The sequence below is a fragment of the Artemia franciscana genome, chromosome 3, assembly GCF_032884065.1.
Source record: "Artemia franciscana chromosome 3, ASM3288406v1, whole genome shotgun sequence".
Classification (NCBI taxonomy): Eukaryota; Metazoa; Arthropoda; class Branchiopoda; order Anostraca; family Artemiidae; genus Artemia; species Artemia franciscana.
The window spans coordinates 36,501,120-36,520,335 of NC_088865.1; the positions used below are offsets into that span (position 1 = coordinate 36,501,120).

At 36.9% G+C, this 19,216-nt stretch overlaps 2 protein-coding genes across 6 annotated transcripts in view; one reads left to right on the plus strand and one right to left on the minus strand.

The window, feature by feature from the left end:
- LOC136025229 (fucose-1-phosphate guanylyltransferase-like) overlaps positions 1-18,359 on the plus strand; it is a 35,453-nt gene extending 17,094 nt beyond the window's left edge. The window contains exon 6 of one of the 4 annotated variants that reach the window (XM_065701054.1): positions 261-5,223. In XM_065701054.1, coding sequence (XP_065557126.1) covers positions 261-382 — 122 coding nt within the window. In that variant the 3' untranslated portion in view covers positions 383-5,223. The other 3 variants (XM_065701055.1, XM_065701056.1, XM_065701057.1) reach the window with 3 other exon arrangements.
- LOC136025228 (putative ankyrin repeat protein RF_0381) overlaps positions 8,058-19,216 on the minus strand; it is a 29,264-nt gene continuing 18,105 nt past the window's right edge. For both annotated transcript variants that reach the window (XM_065701051.1, XM_065701052.1), the window contains exons 5-8: positions 18,000-18,141; positions 15,775-16,027; positions 13,690-13,931; positions 8,058-10,054 (exon numbers count right to left, since the gene is read on the minus strand). In XM_065701051.1, coding sequence (XP_065557123.1) covers positions 9,743-10,054; positions 13,690-13,931; positions 15,775-16,027; positions 18,000-18,141 — 949 coding nt within the window. In that variant the 3' untranslated portion in view covers positions 8,058-9,742. The remainder of the gene's footprint in view (positions 10,055-13,689; positions 13,932-15,774; positions 16,028-17,999; positions 18,142-19,216) is intronic.

Genomic DNA, 19,216 nt, shown 5'->3' on the forward strand with positions numbered 1-19,216 from the left:
AATGGTTATCATATGGTCAACTTAGGATAAAAAAGATTAATCTCAGTTAACATGGAAGTTCATAAAACAGTTTCTGTCTCCATTCAGATACAACCGAACCTTACGTTTACCGCAGAGAAGTCGGCTAGTTGCTCCCCCTGCACATTTTTCGTACCGGCAGCGTCCCTTTTCGACTATATCGGGTAGATAGCCAGCAGTGTTATATTGCACCATTCTGACGGCATGCCTGCTTCTCTAATTTTTTGTTTTTCGCTTTGTAGGAGCACTGACAGAGGGTCGACAAGCACGAGGACTATTGACAACTATCAAGGGTCTGCAAATATCCATCTTGAAGTACATCAAAGACATACGCTGTCTACCCAGTGCGCTCTCGCCTATGTAGAAGCCAACCATTGTTCACAGCTAAGTCAAGGAAATAATAGGCTATCCATATGTACCATTCCTTGGACCGTATGTCAGTGCGGTAGAGCTCCAGAAGCAGATTAGACAAGTCTAAGCTACCCATTGACTTGTTTTACTCATGGATAACACATAGGTGATCTACCTCGACATGGCTACAAGTACTTCCATCTCACATTTGACTATGGTCGACAGGAGCTACGGTACAGAACGATTAGGTCACTTAAACTGGTTTACTCTCGAACCATTTCACACTGAAGACCTCCGTGTGGCTCTCAAACCTATAATCATAGCTTACACGCCCTTTCTTTTTCAATGATGCGTCACTTACTAAAGTTGCACCTTTCGTACGATCACTCCTTATCGTCCCACATAATTCAATCCTGTGATTGGTGCGTTAGACATGAATAAGGTCAACAGATGTGTAAAAATTGTCGACGTACACCTTGAAATTCATTCCCCATGGCACATTGTCGATCAGTCGAAGGACAACGTCAGCACCCAGCCCCAAAGGACTAGCCGGAACGGAGCCTTTTCCTGTGTAGATTTCTAGGTCATAGACGATCCCACTCACGCCCGCTCTCGTTAATACTTTTACACCCTATGAATGAGGCTTGTCTTTCAAGTACTGCTTGAAACTCAGCCGACCCTTGAAGGGAATTATCTGTTCATCTACACTTTGTCTCTCCTCAGGCGGTATGCTTCTTAAGTTTTCTCTGAGCTTGTCATATGTTGGTCTGATTTTGTACAGCTTATCGTGACTAGTTTGATCAGATGGCACTGCTAAGCTATCGTCATTGATATGAAAAAACTGCCGAATCGTCAAAAATCTGTCATGACTCATAGCCTCTGAGATTGGAGTGTATCGAATAGTGCCCTCCCAGTACATCCTCATAGCTGGTGGCTTTACAATGCTCATGAGCATATGTTTTCCAAGGAACAGGCTCATCTCATGCTGGGTCAGCTTTAGGGCAATCCGAGCGTTTGTTGTCCCCGTTGCATCCAGATTGGTTTGGTCAACTAATTTAGCAGCCATGCTTTTGGTGATGAAAGTTCTGGGTGAGTGAATTTCTGTTGCTTTCGGGGGGGGGAGCTTTCCAGGTGATGTCACGGGGCTTAGTCTTTTTTCTTAGCCACTTGTATTCTTTTGTGGCATCTTGATTTTCCTTGATGTGGTGGGAACAGTTGAAGAAGAAATAGGTGACAAGCTTGTCGATTGGATGAGAGACGTTGAAGTTTCAGTAGAGGAGAATGTAGTGGCTTCTTCACCATCAAATTGGTCATATGAACCCGTAAAATTTTGACACAGTTCAACATGTTGAGAGGTAAGTCTTCTGTAGGATCGTAAACCGACTGAATAGGCTGTAGGGTAGTGGTTCTAAACCTGTCACCAGGGGGTTGGATTCCATAATCGATCAGATTCGTCGTCATCATTAGACATGATTCTCTTCTCTTCTTCTTGAAAATATTTTCTTCCTCTTTTCTTGGTTTGGAGTTCTCGTAGGAATAAGAAAGGCTCCCTGTCTCTGGAAGACCAAGGATGCATGGGTGCTTCTGCTTCGTCAAAATAGAACCGTCAGAATGAAGTGCTTCACGAATAAAAAAAAAGTTAAGTAAATGAAAGAATCTTGAGCCCAATAAACCAACAAAACAAAATAGTATAAGGAAAGCATCTTCAAAACTACCCGTCTAAAGGTAGAGACTTTAAGAAACAAAACAAGATAATAAAAACTAGAAAAAGTCAACTGCATCGTTTTCATCATCGCTGTCAAAATCATATAATTTTCGCTTTTTAAGCATGACAAAAAACTACTCTGTTCACTGATCAACTTACGGAGCCATCTAGGAGAGTAAAAGGCATCGCAACACGAAGGGCTGAACTTAGTCAGGGCGCCAGCATCGAAAAAGATGCTTAGTTTTCAAAAAACCTGACCCAAAAGGTACAATAGGTCTAATTACACCATCTTGTAGATAATACAACGACGATGAAGAATATTCTTGGAACGCTGGTCTGCGACTGGTGCTTCATGGCAAAAAATACTTTTTTAACATCCTCTTTTACTTTCTTGTGGCTCCTCGTCGGAGTTGGATTTTTAGTCAACAATTGCTCGCTAGGCTGTGCGCAACAGCGGCAATCATACTGAATCTTCCAAAGAAGAAGTATGAGATACAATAAATAGAAGACATAGATTAATAGAAGACATAGTCGGAATATTAGCTTCTGCAATTGATGGAAGACGCCTTCAAGTTGAGTTTTTTATCCATCTAAATTCACTGACTTCTCCCATTGCTGAGTTTGACAACTCAATCTAGACCTACCCGACTTTGGTTACAGTACATTCGAATGGTCTTGATTATGCTCCAGTTTCTTTTGGCTCACCGCTTTGGGAACTTTGACTTGCATGTGAAAGCAACCAGTATGATGCTTCCCTTTATGGCATCTGCAGGCCACCATAAGTACGCAACTTATCTCAAATTTGCAAGACATGAACGTGTACCTGAACAACTTGGTAATCAGATTTTGCAAGGCCACTTTACTGTGAAAAGATCTGTTGGTTCAGCTAACGCAGTTTCTCCAGACCATGCCTTGGAGTCTGAACCCTGAGGCAAAACAAAAAGGCAGCATCAAAGGGCTAACTCTGAATACCAGTGCGGTCACCAAGTGGATATCTACATTGCCATTTTGTGCAAATGTATCAGCCTCACTGTGTAAACTAGCTGGAATAAACGGAAACAGCGAGTATGATGGATCCGAGAAGGCAGACTGTCAAAACGAAAAGTTTGTGTTGAAGACTATGTCAGTAGTTGAAAGTTATGTGAATCCCTTCGATTGTAAAGAAAAAGAACTTGTGAACATCATGACTAGTGAAGTTGCTGAAAATTCAATCCGAGATAGTCTTTTGGCTGCTGAAGAAAACGGCGTAAGAGCCGTTGAAGCATTTGTCGCTGGGCAACCCAGCCCCTTTTCAAAAATTAAGGTGGTGACTATGGCTAGTAGCTTGAAGAAGGATAAAGAGCAGAAAAAGAAAGCATTCAGCTGCATCCAAGAAGAACTAGAAGTGACTAGGAAGATATTACTTGCTTGTGGTAGCGCTCCCGCTACGTCTTTGTCAGTATTGCGTAGATTGATGCCCCATGAACTCCTTCCGGTATCATCAGCTCTGTTTGAAAGAACATGCACTGGTGCTGGCATTTGGTTACAAACTTGGATTACAAAGCTGCACTTATAGATTCAATACGAATGCTTAGTGTGATTGATTCTTGGCCTATGAACGTCACTCTAAGACCTGAGGCAAAGCAGGCAGTTTTGCTAGACTTTATGGCATTCATTATAACCAAATTCCGTCAAAAACCGAAACCTTGGAGAATTTTGCATGTAGAATGCTGCGAAACATAACAAAAGAACTGTCAGATTTGACTGAACTGCATGTCATATCAGACAGATACGATGGCCTACATTTGATAAAGGACCCCAGAGGGTTGTTCTATTCTCTTAAAAAACAGCAGCGGCTGTCATAGTAGAAGGGGCGAGGGCACTATCAGAACATTCGTAATCTCTCGATCTGTGACCTTGGAAAACTGGGAGCTTATGCTGACACAGTGAATTTTGGAAAGATCAGACAGAAAACACGCCCTTTCCGCTGGTGCTTGCTGGTGGGTTTAGTGATAGACGTGAAGTCTATGCAAAAGGTCTACCATTTGATGTTTGCTCTTAACTTAGTGAGAGCCTAGCGAGCACCCATGAGGAAGCTGATACGAGGCTGGTACTACATGTGGCTCATTGTTTTCGCAGATAGTGAAAGCCAACGACACAGATATTTTGGCCATGCTTATTCAGCATTTCAAGATTATGACTTCTAAGTGTACTGATTCCGATCCTGAGCTGTATCTCAAGCTTAGAAATAAAAGATTCCCGATCCATCAAGTCGTGAAAAAGATCCCGGTCGCTGTCACAAACACTATTACTTTTCTTCACTGTTTTACCGGCTGTGATACTGTGAGCTTCTTCTATCAAAAGGCAAAAAGACTTTCTCTACTGCGGCTCTAAAGCTGGTGTCCTGGACGAGCTGGAAAAGTTAACAGCGAAGGTGATTAGTGCGCTCTAGTGTTTAACAGAGTTTCTGGATGACCTAGCAAACATTTTTAGAAAAATTGTCATTGTTACCTACGGCAAGCGATATGAAAAGTTTTCCAGTTTAAATGATCTGCGAGTTCACTTATTTCACAAGAAAAGCAGTCTGAAGTGCCTTCCACCAACAGAAAACACTTTCAAATACCGTGTAAAAAGAGCTGCCTTTCAGTGGTCTTTGATGCGTCAAGCCTCAGAAGCACGGCCATATATTCACAACCCATTGCATTTCGGGTGGGCATATAGCCATGCAGATGGGGTCGTTCCAATAATTGCAACGCTTCTGCAGTCGCCTTCGACAGTCAAAGGTGTGCCCAAATCATTCTCTTGCAAAAATGGATGTGCAGAACGTTGCCTTTGTTCTTTTGATGGGAAGTGTGATATACTTTGCTCATGTGGCAGCAGCTGCTCAATAGATTCGGATGAAGAATAAAGAAAGGGGAGTTTCTTATGCATGTCTTTCCTGCTTATCGCTTATCGCTAAGATACTCGACGCTTGTTCAGCCTGTCATCTTTAATGTGACTAATCCGAGTACGATGTAGCTTCATATAAAGTTTTCAGTTGGATAGTAGCCTACTTTTACCTAAATTCTTCGACCTTCTTTATGAAACTTCTTCTGAATCCTTTTATCTTTTAATAACCTTTTTTGAGATGCTTGTTGAGAACTTTCTTGATTTCTAATCGAACGTTTGTCTTTAAGGACGTTAATGCTGCAAGCCACAGAAGTACAGTCATTTATTCAAGCATTATTTGTGAATCGTAATTACTAGAATAGTTTTTGATTTTATATATTTAAGCGATATATTGGATATGTATCTTTCCTTAACCAGTAAACGTGTCCGATTTGAAGTTTTTTTTGGAGGGGGAGGGGATGAATCGTTTCGTTGTGAGCATGTTCGATTTCGGCTAGATATAATTTTTCAAACTACTGAAAATGACAACAACACTTGTTAATGAAGGGAAAATATTCAATTGTATTAGGCATCAATTCTACCTTAAGCACCCAATTCCGATCGCTGTTCCCGGCATATTCGTAATCAGCGGGTTCGATTTGATGGGAAATCCACTTTCAACCTAGTGGGCCTTTTGGATGAGGGGGTGTCACATTTTCCGGACCTGGCGCCTGGACTAACTTGTACTATCTGAAAGTCTTCATTTCGAAAGCGGTATCTGAACTACAAGAGACACTAGGTACATGGAAGGAACGGTTGCCATATGGATTCCTTGAATGTATTCAATTTGTTCTGATTCATCAAGGGAGATTTCAGGGTGCCAAACTGGATAAACATATTCAAGATGTGGGCGGAAAAGGAAGTATAGATCTTTAAGGAATGGGATGGGGGGATGTCGAATTTATTGAAGAACTTCAGGAAAAACATGGAGGCGTTAGCTCTATGGACAGTATCTTTGACGTGGATATCCCACTTTAAATTAGAGGAAATTGTAACCCCAAGTAACTTAAAGGAAGACACGGAAATGTCTGGGGGAATAAGGTAGAGGAAAAGGGGTGAAAATAGGCATAACTTATAACCATTGCCCCGAGGACTGTGAGGGTTGTCACCCTCAATGACATAATTTCCGGACCTTTCGATTATGTTGAACAAAATGAATGTCTCAAAATCTTGAGTGAATGTGTTTGGGGAAATGGTGGGCCTGGGAAGGGGGTTAATTTCCCTCCAATCCCTTTTGACTATTAAAAAGGGCACTACCCCTTTCAGCTTCCAATCGAATGAGCTCTTTTCGAAGTTTCTAAGACAACAAATGGGCATCTCAAAATTTCTATCAAATGCAGTTTGGGAAAATACGAGCTGTGGGGAGGATCCACCCTCCTTTCAATCTGAATCTTGAAAAGGGCACTCAAACTTCTGATTACAAATCCAATGAACCCCCTCCGAAGTTTATACAATCATCCTTCTATGTATACCTTATATTCCCCCAAGGCATAACCTACAGTCCTCTCCCCGAGGGCTGTGGGGGAATGTCATCCTTAAAGACATAATTTCCGAACCTTTCAACTACGCTGAACAAAATGGTCATCCCAAATTTTGATTGGATGTGTTTGGGGAAATGGTGGGCGTGAGGTGAGGGGGGGTAGTTGCCCTCCAATCCTTTTCAACTATTAAAAGGACACTAGTCCCTTCAATTTTCAATCGAATGAGCCTTTTTCGAGGTTTTTACGACAGTAGTAAATTTTACGAAAATGTGAGATGTGGAGAGGGTATCCACCCTCCGGTCTCTCTGAATCTTATAAAGTGCACTAGAACTTCTGATATAAGTCCAATGAGCCTCCTCCGAAGTGTATGCAATCACCCTTCCTTTATAAACCTTATATACCCCCAGGGCATAACTTACAACCCTTTCCTTGAGAGCTGCAGAGAGGTTGTCACCCTCAAAGACATAATTTCTGGGCTTTTCAACTACGTTGAACAAAATGGCTATCTCAAAAGTTTGATTGGATGTGTTTGGGGAAATGGTCGGTGTGGGGAGGGGGCTAGTTGCCCTCCAATCACATTTGACTATTAAAAAGGACACTAGCCCTTTCAATTTCCGATTGAATGAGCCCTTTCCTAAGTTTCTACGACAACAAATATCCATCTCAAAATTTCTATCAGATGCATTCCGGGAAAATACGAGGTGTGGGTGTGGAGGGGGCGGTATCCACCCCCGATCATTCTGAATCTTGAAAAGGGTATTAGAACGTCTGATTACAATGATCCCCTTCGTGAAGTTCGTACGATCACCCTTTCTATATATACCTTGTATGCCCTCAGGGTATAACTTACAACCTTTGCCCTGAGGACTGCTGGGGGCTTATCATACTCAAAACATAATTTCCTGACTTTTCAACTATATTGAACAAAATGTCAATCTCAAAATTTCGATTACATGTGTTTGGAGAAATGGTGGGCGTGGGAGGGGCTTTCGACGGTTAAAAAGGGCACAATTTCTAATTGAATAAGCCCTTTTTGAAGTTCCTACGACTGCTTCTTCAATACAAAATGCCCTAGTCTAAAAAATAAAAACCAAATTAATAAATTAAAATAATATATTGTATCCACATCACTCTTTACTTAGGCAGCGCTATTGTGCTGCCTATCATAAAGCTATTTAGTAATTTGTTATTTTGCTACTTTTCTTCTAAAACTGTTCCCATCTTTACCAAAAAAATCTTCAGGGTCTTTGCTGAGAAAAATAGTCCATATACCATATTCTGAAATCGAACGCTTCACGGAGATTTGCCATTGTTGATGATTTTTCCCTAGATTCGGTGATTATTTCATTATTTAATGATTTTTTTATTTATTCAGAAACCCCGCATATAGGAGTTTTTATAGCTAATATTCTTTTCGATCCTCATTAAATGACACCCTTCTGTTGGCTATTAACTGAAGTATATTCCGCATTGATGGCAAAATAATAACAACAATCGAAATCCTTGTGCCTTCCAAGTGTGAATTCTTTCATAGTAAAAATTTGGTAATGGATGGAAGGATTTTCCTTTAAACTGATATATTGTAAAAAAAGTCATAAAACGAATTCCTTTATTAGTTGCAAATCTATACAAAGATATAAAAATACAAGAAAACAAGGTATAATTCACATATCATTCAAATTACAAAGATGGCCGACTCCTACAAATTTTTCTTAAAAAGAACATTTTGCGACATCTAGTGTTTCTGCATAAATTTAGCACAAGTAAATGTAATTAAAAGGCAACATAATTTTAAATACCTAAAATGAAAGCTCTAATTAGTGAGCGATTTTAGTTGTGTTTAATTAATTGTTTTACGTTTAATATAGCAGACTTTTTGAATTTATTTCAATATTGAAACTCATAATACGGGCAGAGTTGCTAGATGAAATTATCTTTTAATTACAATTAGATCTATGAAATTTTGCCATTTTAATAATTTGAATATTCCGTGATGTAATCTCTAAATAAAGCTTCTACACTTAACACAGGAACACTATGAAAGCATCTTTTTCACGCCTTGCGTATATAGGTACTATTGTGAAACAGGGTATATAAGCCTAATCTTGTACGATTAGCAACAATGACTATAAACTATGCATATATTTTGAGGCTGCCTTTCTAGGGTTTGACCCATAATCAAAGATGCACATATGTCGGACCTCCAGGGTTTTGGGAGGATGATCAAGGAATTTTTTAGAGGGGAAGAGATTTCGAAAGAAACATGGTTATTATTCATAGGGGTCTTTTGGACAAATGAGCGAGGGATATCCCTATCCTCCTCTTTGTCTAAGCATTCCTTTAGTAATTATATCAATCAGCGTTTTAAATCCAGCATTACCTTAATAAAATAAAGTATACATGTATTATATGTTCAAATATCTATCATATGCAATAATATGATTATCAATTTATGGACAACTGCATAGATATTCACAACATTAGCAAGTACTGCAAGATATCCTTTTTAACGAGAATTGTTGCTCGTTGGGGTAAGTTACCCTTTGCTGGCATGCTATATTTTCAACGTCACTCTTATCGTCGTGTTACCTGTCCCCCCTCCCCCCAATGTGATTTTCTTTAAACTTTCTTAGAGAAAATCTAAAGTATCTGAAAAGCTATCAGCTCGTTGACTGACTATATCTACTTTGGAGCAATTAAAAATTAGGTGGCCAGATGGTCTATATGGAAGCTGTAAATTTTCATAATCTCGACTGTGTCCACTTTACAATGGTATATATTTCTGAGTTTTAGTAGACTTTGAGTTAACCAAAGTTTATTTAAAGTCAAAATAATTACCTTCCTGTAGCTGACTGCTAGCTAGTATATGCCTTCCGGTAGCTTCCTGACTGGTAGTATACACCCTCTTTCCCCAGTTATTTTATGATGGTGTTTTATATTCCCCTTCAAGTCATTAAAACTTGCTAGGTATTGAATAGAAATCGTTTAAATTGCTTGTAAAATTAAAATGTTATTTAAATGAAATACGCCTCAGAAGAGTTGTAAAATTTCTTGATTCTATTCCGATTTTACTTAATACTTCCATATTATGTGTTTGGGGTATAAGACGGGTATTTATGTATTCGACTCAAAGTAAATGGTTCAAAAAAGATAAAAATTATGTCTGTGAAGTATAGTCTACACAGTATTTCAAATTTTTAAAAAGATAAAATAATGATAATTCACTGCATGACTGAACTTGAGCAGTGAATATGAAAAACAGAAAAAAATTAGCGCATTGTCAGCGTGTCTCGAAGCATAGATAACGATGAAGAACTCTGGGTAGCTCGAGTTGAGGAAGAACGGATAGAACTCCTGATCCCAGTATATTTCTGATGACCAGTCTCGCCCCATGTTTTAGCGACATTGGGTTTGTCGCAGTGTTTATCACAAAATCCCGAACTTCATCCGGAATCCTGATTCTCTTCATTTGAGTGATATCAAATTTCTCGCTTGCATCTAGAAGTTGAAGGAGGACTTCGTAGTTGTTAAATGCATTGGAAATTGAGTTAAGGATCCCGAGAGGATGGCGAAATTGACTCTTGAAGATAACCTGAAAACGGATAAATACAAAACTAAATAGTTAAATCTAATTTTTCGTCTCTACAAGACAAGAAAAAAAAAATAATAACTAGATCAAGTGAGGTTGATGAGAAACATAGATTTTCTTTTGTACTGCGATTAAAATCATGTTTTTCTGAATTTTTGTTTCTTCTACCAGCAGTTCGTTCTCACAAAGTGATACAAGACTCTTCAATCTGAGAGAATTAACACCTAACCAACAAACGCACCTACTCATTGTTTAGTATAATTTGTGCAGAATAATTTCTCGAGAATGATAATAATCCCTGATAATTTACTATTTAAAAGACATTTATGACAGGGAGAGGGGGGTGCAACATGTAGAAAACAAATTGTAGGGCCATAATCTTGTGTTTTTTTAAGGAGGTTCTTCGGGAAAGTCCTTTTATGCTTCATTTTTAGCTGCTCAAAGCATCCCCCACTAATTATGTCTGCAAAAAGTTATACAAGGGAAGGGTAAAGTCCCAGGTCTGGGGGACAATCATTCTATGAATGGATATCGTAGCAATAAATTTAAGCATGCTAGTTGAAGTGTTCCATTCAGCTGATAGAAGAGCTTTAGCGAAGGTCTGATCCTTGTATTTTATACCAGACAAGTACATTAAAGTGATTAGCGCTATCTACGAGAATAACACTGCTTCGGACAAGGTAGGAAATGAGGTTAGTAGCTGGTTTCAGATTAAATCAGGAGTTAAGCTATTTTGATGGATTTTGTCTTAAGGAGCAAAGCAAAGGCAATGGGAGAACGCAGAACCAAATAGGGAAGTAAAAATTTCTTGGATTTAGATTATGCTGATGATTTAAGTATCCAAGATGAAAGTGTAGACAAAATGAATGAACTTTTAGAGGTTTTGCGAGTTCATGGTGCAAGTATAGGTTTGAAAATGTTAAGAAGACTAAGTCGCCAAGGTTAAGAATAAGTGAAGATGAAAAGGTGATACTGGGTTACGAGAAGATCAATCAAGTGTACAGCTTCACTTACGTAAGTTTACTTATCATTATCTATTATAAGTAAAGACGGTGGGTGCAGTGAAGATTTTAAAAGTAGAGTCGCCAAAGTCAAGAGTAACCAAGTAGAGTAGGCAAGGGCCTTTTTTGATAGTTTAAAAATGTTTGAAAGAATCGGAAGATAAGTCTACGAACTGTGATTAGAATATTGAAAGCGACAGCAATGACTGTGGTCAAGTATAGTTTTGGAGCATGGGCGCTCTCGAAAATGGAGGAATTCCTGCTAGATTTTTTCCAGACATGTTTTATTTGCCTACGGATTGTTTTGGGTACCCGACTGAATGAACGTATCTCAAACATTAGGCTCTACGGAAAGTGTCGTTCAATCCCACCTTCTAGGGCTATAATGAGAGAAAGTTTGAGATGGCTAGGGAATGTTCTGCAATTGAAGGATGGCAAAATGCCAATTGTTGCCCTTTTCAGCTAACTGTCTAAGGCAAAACGAAAAGCAGATTGTCCTCGGCTGGGATGTGTGGATGTTGTAAGGGAAGATTTAAGGTAAATGGGGACTTCCTGGAAGAGTGAAAAGACGGAGGCTTTGAATGAATTTGGATAGAGAAGGAGCGTGCGTAGCTGTGTTGGCTTCAGATGGCCTGGTGCTGTAGTAAATTGTTGCTAGTAGTCATAGTATTAGTAGGTTAAAGCGTTAATTGGTAATAAAACTTATATTGAAGTAAATTGATTAGCTTTAAAAACAGATCTGAGGACGAAGACGAAGGGGGTAGCGTAAATTTTCTCCAACATTTACTCGTGATTGGCTCTTAATACTGTGCAGTCATAAGGGATTCCTTAAAACATATTTTAATGGATATAGAGTGACCGAGTTTAGAGCAAACCACGGTCCATAGTAACCAAAAGTTTATAAATGCGTTAAAGAATATTGTCTAGTCAGAAAAAATTGCCTAGCTGAATTAGGAATGGTAACTTGTATTACGATTAATCTCTATAACAAAATGTTATTTTTGAAAACAAGTCTACAGGAATGTTCAAAATGATCCTGAAACCCGTCGAAACTGGCACTGGAGGAATGAAAAGTGCAACATTGGAATCAGCATTGTAAAAAACCATAAGTAGAAAACTTACAGCCCTCCATCTTGTACAACAAGGAAAGTTACTTTTTGCATGGATAACGCTTATATGTCCTCTTTTTTCAGTTTTTTTTTTCTTCGTCGCTAGTCCGGCACTGGAAATTCATAGAGAGCTGTTAAAGAACTCATTGAAATGCAATTTTTATATCAAATATATATTTTATATCTTTAAAATGATAACGCCATCACAAAGTGCTATATGTTAACCGAAAATTGCACTTGGGGTACCATTCCCGGAATGGAAAGCCTGGGAAGAACAAAACGAGCACTATGATGATCTCCATTATTTAAAAGCCTAATTCTATCGTTTGCAATTACTCCTCTTTAATTTTCCCCCTCCTAGCCTCCTTTAAGATTATTCATAAGTCTTCTACTGACTAGCAGAACCATTAGGATAATGCAACATGATAGAGAGCTGTGTAAGGGCTCATTTACAAGCTAATTTTTGTATATTGTATGGACTTTTGTAAAATCGACATAATAACGCCATTATAAAGTGCCAAATTACACCAAAAAAGGTGCACTTTTTTTACCATTTTATGATTAAAAATACATGAAAAAGGCCCTTTTCCAATGCAAAGACTCCAAGAAAGGAATTGTTCAAAATCTATTCTGGGTCAAGAAACTAAGGGAACGAGGACCCCATCCCCCATGAATCGCCACCAATAGAACTAGCCTGCAAGCAAAATTGTAGAGAGATGTTTAAAGGATCAGTTCAAAGCTACCGGTCATTTCAGCATGCTGTCTGTAGATTTATGCAGAGCGTTAAAAAGCCGCATGGAGCAGTGATAAAAATTTTCAGACCTAGGTTGCTTAATTGTCTGAAATTTCTACCCTACATTAAATCTGTGATTTGCAATAGCAAATTGTATAAAGAAGACTTATTTATGAGACTCTATATCCTAGTGCTTACGTCTCTGCCTTGTGGCTTAGATAACAGAAGCTCATAACTGGCACAGTGCTGGTTTTAATACCTCATAAATTAAAATTTATATCTCATAAATAATATCTCATAAAATAATATCTAATAACATTAATCTCAATAATAATAATATCTAATATAAATAATATCTCATAAAATTTAATATCTCATAAATTAAAGTCTCTTTCAAGCAACATTAAAGTCTCTTTCAAGCGCCGATTCATTTTCAATGGTCATTTCTCTCAGAATGTTTTGATTTTGAAAAGTATCTTTTTGGGGGGTTATTTTCATTGAGACATGCCTTTTTTTTATTATTTTTATCGAAGAAGCTGAGAAAACGACACTCCCTCTTGGGTCTTGAAAGCGCATTTTACCCCTCCCCTCTAAGTATTGTGAATTGATGCCACTACTGGTTGTATTCCAATACCTGGTATTTCTGAAAATTTCCGGCACATAGTTCATGCATTACAAACAAAACGAGCAGTTTTTAAATTTTCTCCAACAATTATAGAATTCATTAATTTAGCATCGAGTCATAAATTATTCTTTAAAGTTTTTCGTATTCTTGCACTTTGATCATTAGCCTACCTTTGCGCCATGCCGCAAAAGAAGTCCCACAATTTCTGAGCTTGGAGTAACATTGGATGACAGGTATTCAGCCATCACACTTTTGAGCATTGTGGTGCTCTCTTCGTTCATGACACAAATGTTTGGATCTGCTCCCTTTTTAAGCAGCAACTCAATAATGGAGGACCTTTGGGGAACATGCTCCGTGCAGGCAATGTGAAGTGGACTGCCTAATATAGGTGATGAACCGTTTACATTGGCACCTTAAAATTCAAATTTGTTAATAGTTTAAATGCTCCAACCAGCATTTAAACAATCATGACAATTAATTTGTTGATATCATTAAGTAACTAATTAAATCACAAAGCTTATAATAAAAAAAAACGGTACTTGTATGACACCCCCCCTGCTGCTCAAGTTGTTCATGCATTGATGCACCATAAACTGGTTTCTTTTGCTAGTTTCTTTCAACTTAGCGTAAGCGTAAGAAAAAACAAAGATAAGTGACAGTGAACAAAGATAGTTGAAAGGAAGTATATAATTTGGACCATATATTTGCAAATTAGGGGATGGGGGTAAAGTATTTGTACAGTGTGAAATCAGAAAACAATTCTTACTTCATAATATGCAGATTAATTGTAGCTAACACATTTTACATACAGACTCTCTGTATTTACCCCCCCCCCCCTCACCCCCTCTCCATCTCATGTGCAAATATATAACCCAGATTTGTTTCCAAAGTATATATTTTTATAACACTTAGGTATATTTTATTAGGATTAACCTAACTTCACTTTTTGAGCTGCAGGGAATATATCATAGAAGTGCCAAACAGTTAAATATTAAGAATATACACTGGAACTTTGAATTGTTCAAAAACCAGATTGTTGAGTAATTTACTCAACTAGTAATTTACTCATTATTAAGTATTATAATTAATATTAGTACAATAATTCATAAAAGAGATATAATTGTCTCGTAAAAAGGTTTAAAAAGTTATATGCAAGAGAAGTCACAGATACAATCTACAAGTAAATTTAATCATGATATTTTGAAACGATGTTTTACTGAGTAGAGAGCTTAATATAAGTGATAAACCAATTATTGACATTTTAAGATTGAAATTTTAAAAGTTCAAAAAACAGTTTTTTAACGAATTCAGATTATCAGTTATTGCAATTGAAGGAACAAATTGAAGGAGCCAAGAAGTTTGTAATAAAAAACTGAAAAAGAAGACTTAAGAAAGGAAGAAGTGCATTGTTTTTTAAGAAATTACTCAAATGTTACTGACAAAAAGTACATTAAATTTTTGGATTTATCACCTAAATTCTCATTAGGTAACCTCCCCAAACAACTGAAAAACCTTGAACCCAAAACACGAATATACTGAAATTTACAAACGAATACACTCAAATTGCTCAGAGAATAAAATAGTTAATCCTACTTGAACGCTTTACTCTGAATTCAAGAATGCACTTATAATTTTCTTATGGCCCACGGGTATTAACTGATTTTTGTTTCTTTCGCATCAAACATTCAGAATTGAAAAACTGTCCTTTTATAAAGACTATGCATGATTAAAGAAGAAAAAGTGTACAAAATTGCAATTTTTTTGAACATACAAACTAAAATAGATGAAAGATATTTTAAAGACAAATCCATGTCTCATTCTCACGTGAAGAAAAAACAACAATATCATTTAAAAATGATATATATCTTTTTTTGTCATGGAAAGATACAGTATATGCACCAAATAAACTTTCTTGAGCCCAAAATTGTGCTTCGTTGTGTCACGTACTATTTTCTTTTGAATCTTAGAGGGAGCATCTGATTTATGCTGCCTACCTGAAGTTGAACATATTTTTCCCTTTAACAATCTTTCCTCTGTAAAGTCAAACCTCTTTATATATTTCTTCAGTTTCCAATTACTAATTATTCCTCAATTTTTGATCCTATATTTTACATCTGGTTGCAAAAGCTGATTTCGTGTTAATTTTGTTTATTTAAATTCACTTGGAAACCATTGAAAACCAATGAGTGCATTATTATGGACTTTCATCCATAAATAACAATACTAACTTAGAAATTGTAAAAGAAAATCTGTACCTGCTTTTAAAAGAAGCCTAACAAGCTCCACATCTCCCTTTAAGATAGCCAGATCAAGCGCTGTAGGCTTAGTCCCGGCAAAAGAGTCCCAAGTAGGGTTCACCGTCGCACCTTGTGACAGAAGTAGCTGAACAGTATCAGGGTTGCCCCCAAGTATGGCATAGTGAAGCACTGATCTGTAATCATTGCGCTCATCAGCTCGAGCGTTTACATCTGCTCCAGCATGGATAAGAGTTAGTGCAGTATTTAAGCCCTGTAAAAACCAAAGTAGGATTTCTTCTGGAAATCGTAAGTCTGCAGGACCGTAGAAACGGCCTTTGGGCGGCCTTTGAGCATTTTATCCAGGCCTTTTGAGTGTTTTTCCAACCCGAATCTCGGGCAAATTTTGCACTAGATTTTGCGCTAAGATTTTTTTTTTTTTAGTATACCACAAATTTCGAGCATTTTCATGCTGACTTATTCAAAGTTGAGGGGCTCTTTCAACAAAATTTGGATAAATTCAGTACAGAGCTCGTGAAGTTACTTGTGCGATTTCACTTAATATACAACTAGATATCTTGGGCAACCAAAGTTTATTCTTTAAGTGACCATGTGCATCAACTTTTAAGTATTTATCGACGAAACGCAGGGGAAAAGTCAGCTTATCGTTCGCACGCGTATGCTTCTAAAATCTTGGAAAAAGACGCTATGTCTGTCCAGCTCTTAAAATTGCTGCCAGCTTAAAAAAAATTGAACACAAACTAATTATGGCGCTCTTACGACCATTATCTATCTATTCGGCTGTCTTATAGTATCTTTGAAAGAAAAACATATATCTAAGAAATGTCGGTTTGACTATGAGAACTGTGGGTTCGATAGTATTTTTGAGACAGTGGTCGTCTTGAAACCTTTTTGCTATATATGCAAAAACTGTATACTATAAATGAAAAATATAGATATAAAACTATACATAAATAAAATAAAGATAAAAATAAAAACCCGGCCGTGACCAAGATTTTTATTGTTAATTTTTTCTTTCTTTTTAAGAAACGCATTCCCCCCCTTCTTGTGCAACATTTTCTTTTGTTTTTATGTGTATATTTGCGATTCTTGAAACTGATTTGAACCCCAATCTGGTTCTTTAGCTGGATCCAAATATACACTAGACTTAACTCCAATAAAAATACTTTAAAATAGACCAAAATATAAAAAAAATTGCCCACAAAAAGCCAAACTCTCAAAATAATTTAACGAACTGGGCACAACTTATAATCCCTTAAAAATATTTTGTGTTTCTTATTAAAAAAGACAAAAATTTTAGTTTCCAAAAAATTTTGATAGTGATCTGAAGAGTTTATCGTACTTATATTTATTTATAATACTTATTTATATTATTTGAATATTTTTATTTACGATATTTAGGAAAAATAATGATAAAGTCAGATTTTTTTAACGAACAACGGTATATTTTAGATTCCATTAGATAAACTAAAAAATAAGATAAGCTGAATTATAAATAGTCTCTTATCTAATTTATGAAACAAATATTTTTTTAATTAATCAATGATAAACGCATTAAACAGTCCACCTATCAAAAGGCACTTGGGCCCCACCAACTATTAACTGTACGATTCTCATTATACCCTAATCGCTTAAATTTACACAGGAATATTTTACTATAAAGTTAATGTTATTCACATCTTCTTGTTCTAAAAATTATGCCTGTAAAACAATTGTTTTTTTCTCCCCCCTTTCTATAAACTATTTTAAAACGCTTGTTAAAAAAAAGTTATTTTTTTTTATCTCACCATCCCAAAGTTTCATTACAAATAAAAAAAAACTAAATTGAATGCTTTTCTATTTGCATCTAATGTTTTGTGACTGCCTAATACTGACCAAATTAGCTATTTAATAGATGTATCGATTATTCACTGCACTGGTTTGTTCTGTAGTTATTACCAACTGAAACATTGATTCAGTGCCTTTTCTGCTAATAATTGCTCGGGAGGATCTTCATCCGGTTTTTGGCTTGAATTGTATGAAAGTTCGCCCTTTTTTTTATCTGGGCTTTGTTTCGATTTTTGAACGGGATAAGAGGGGGGGGGAGTAAAGAGAAATATATTTTAGAGCAATTTTAGATAATCTTCTCCGTTTTTGGTAGACTTTTTATTTTTTTTTTCTAGCCTAGGTAGCATGAATTCCTTAACAGCATCCCCCCTTTTTTAGGTTCTATGAGTACCTCTTACCTTTGGGTTTCTACAGGCCTTCATCAAGGGAGTTAAGCCACCTCTATCACGTGAATCAGGGTTTGCTCCGTAAGCAATTAGTAGCTCCAAAAAGTCAGTATTCTGAGGATGAATGAGGTTGATGTCGCAACCGAGGAAATATCTGATGAATAAATTAGGGTTTAAATTCCGAACTGTAGCAAAACATTTGGATTCAGGACTAATTGTCTAAATTATTTCAATAAATTAGATTTCGGGTAAATATCCAAACAAAGTTAAGGCTTGCTGTGTTTGAATAGCTAAGTTTTTTTTTTTATTATTTTTATCGAAGTTGGAATATGTGTTATATACACTACGAAATATAAACAAACATAGTGCCAACTGGACTTGTATATGCAGTTATTTAACCCAGAAACAGGATGGTGTTACGAAGTAGCGTACAATTAAGGACCAATTCATAGTAATATTATACTAATGCCTAGACTTAGCTAACGCTAATTTGAATTATTCCGAATTTATGTAGAATTATTTAATTGGCTGAAAAATTCTACATGAAAAATTTTGATTGGCTCAACTTACTTCTAGTTAACATTGATATTAGTGAAGTCTCACAGTAGACTGGGCTTAAGGAAAACAAACACAAACATATGAAAACTTGACAATGCTTCCTATTTCGGTCATTTACTGGCCCAGTAGCCCTCTTGGCCATACCACAGCCGGATGAACCATGAAGTAGAAAATGTGGAATAAAAATATTTAACAACAAAAGAAATGGAACATCCCATATCAAGTCCAAGGGAGGTGTGTGGCAGCAGTGACTGATAGGTCTCAGCCGAGGGGAAATTAAAGCGACAATATTCAGTGAAACATTCCTCAAATTGTTGATGTGTTCGACCGACGTAAAATGTTCCGCAAGACCAAGGATTTTACGTTTGTCAAACGCTTTAACAATATGTAGAACGTTTTTTGAGCACCGGAGCTCAATAGATAATGCTCTAAAATTTACAAAACCTCTGGAAAGTTTCACCTCGGTTTTATCAGAACATATCTTTTATAATCCGGACCCTTTTGTACAGTTCAAGGCAGCAAAGGAATTTCCCATGATAAAGTTTTCACTCAATAGGCTGTGGAAGTATTAGAAATAAAAAACATGGTTTCTTAGGTTTATCAATCAATAGAGATATTGGTAATATAAATATTGATCCTGTTTAGGATATTATTTAAAAAAAAATGTTTCC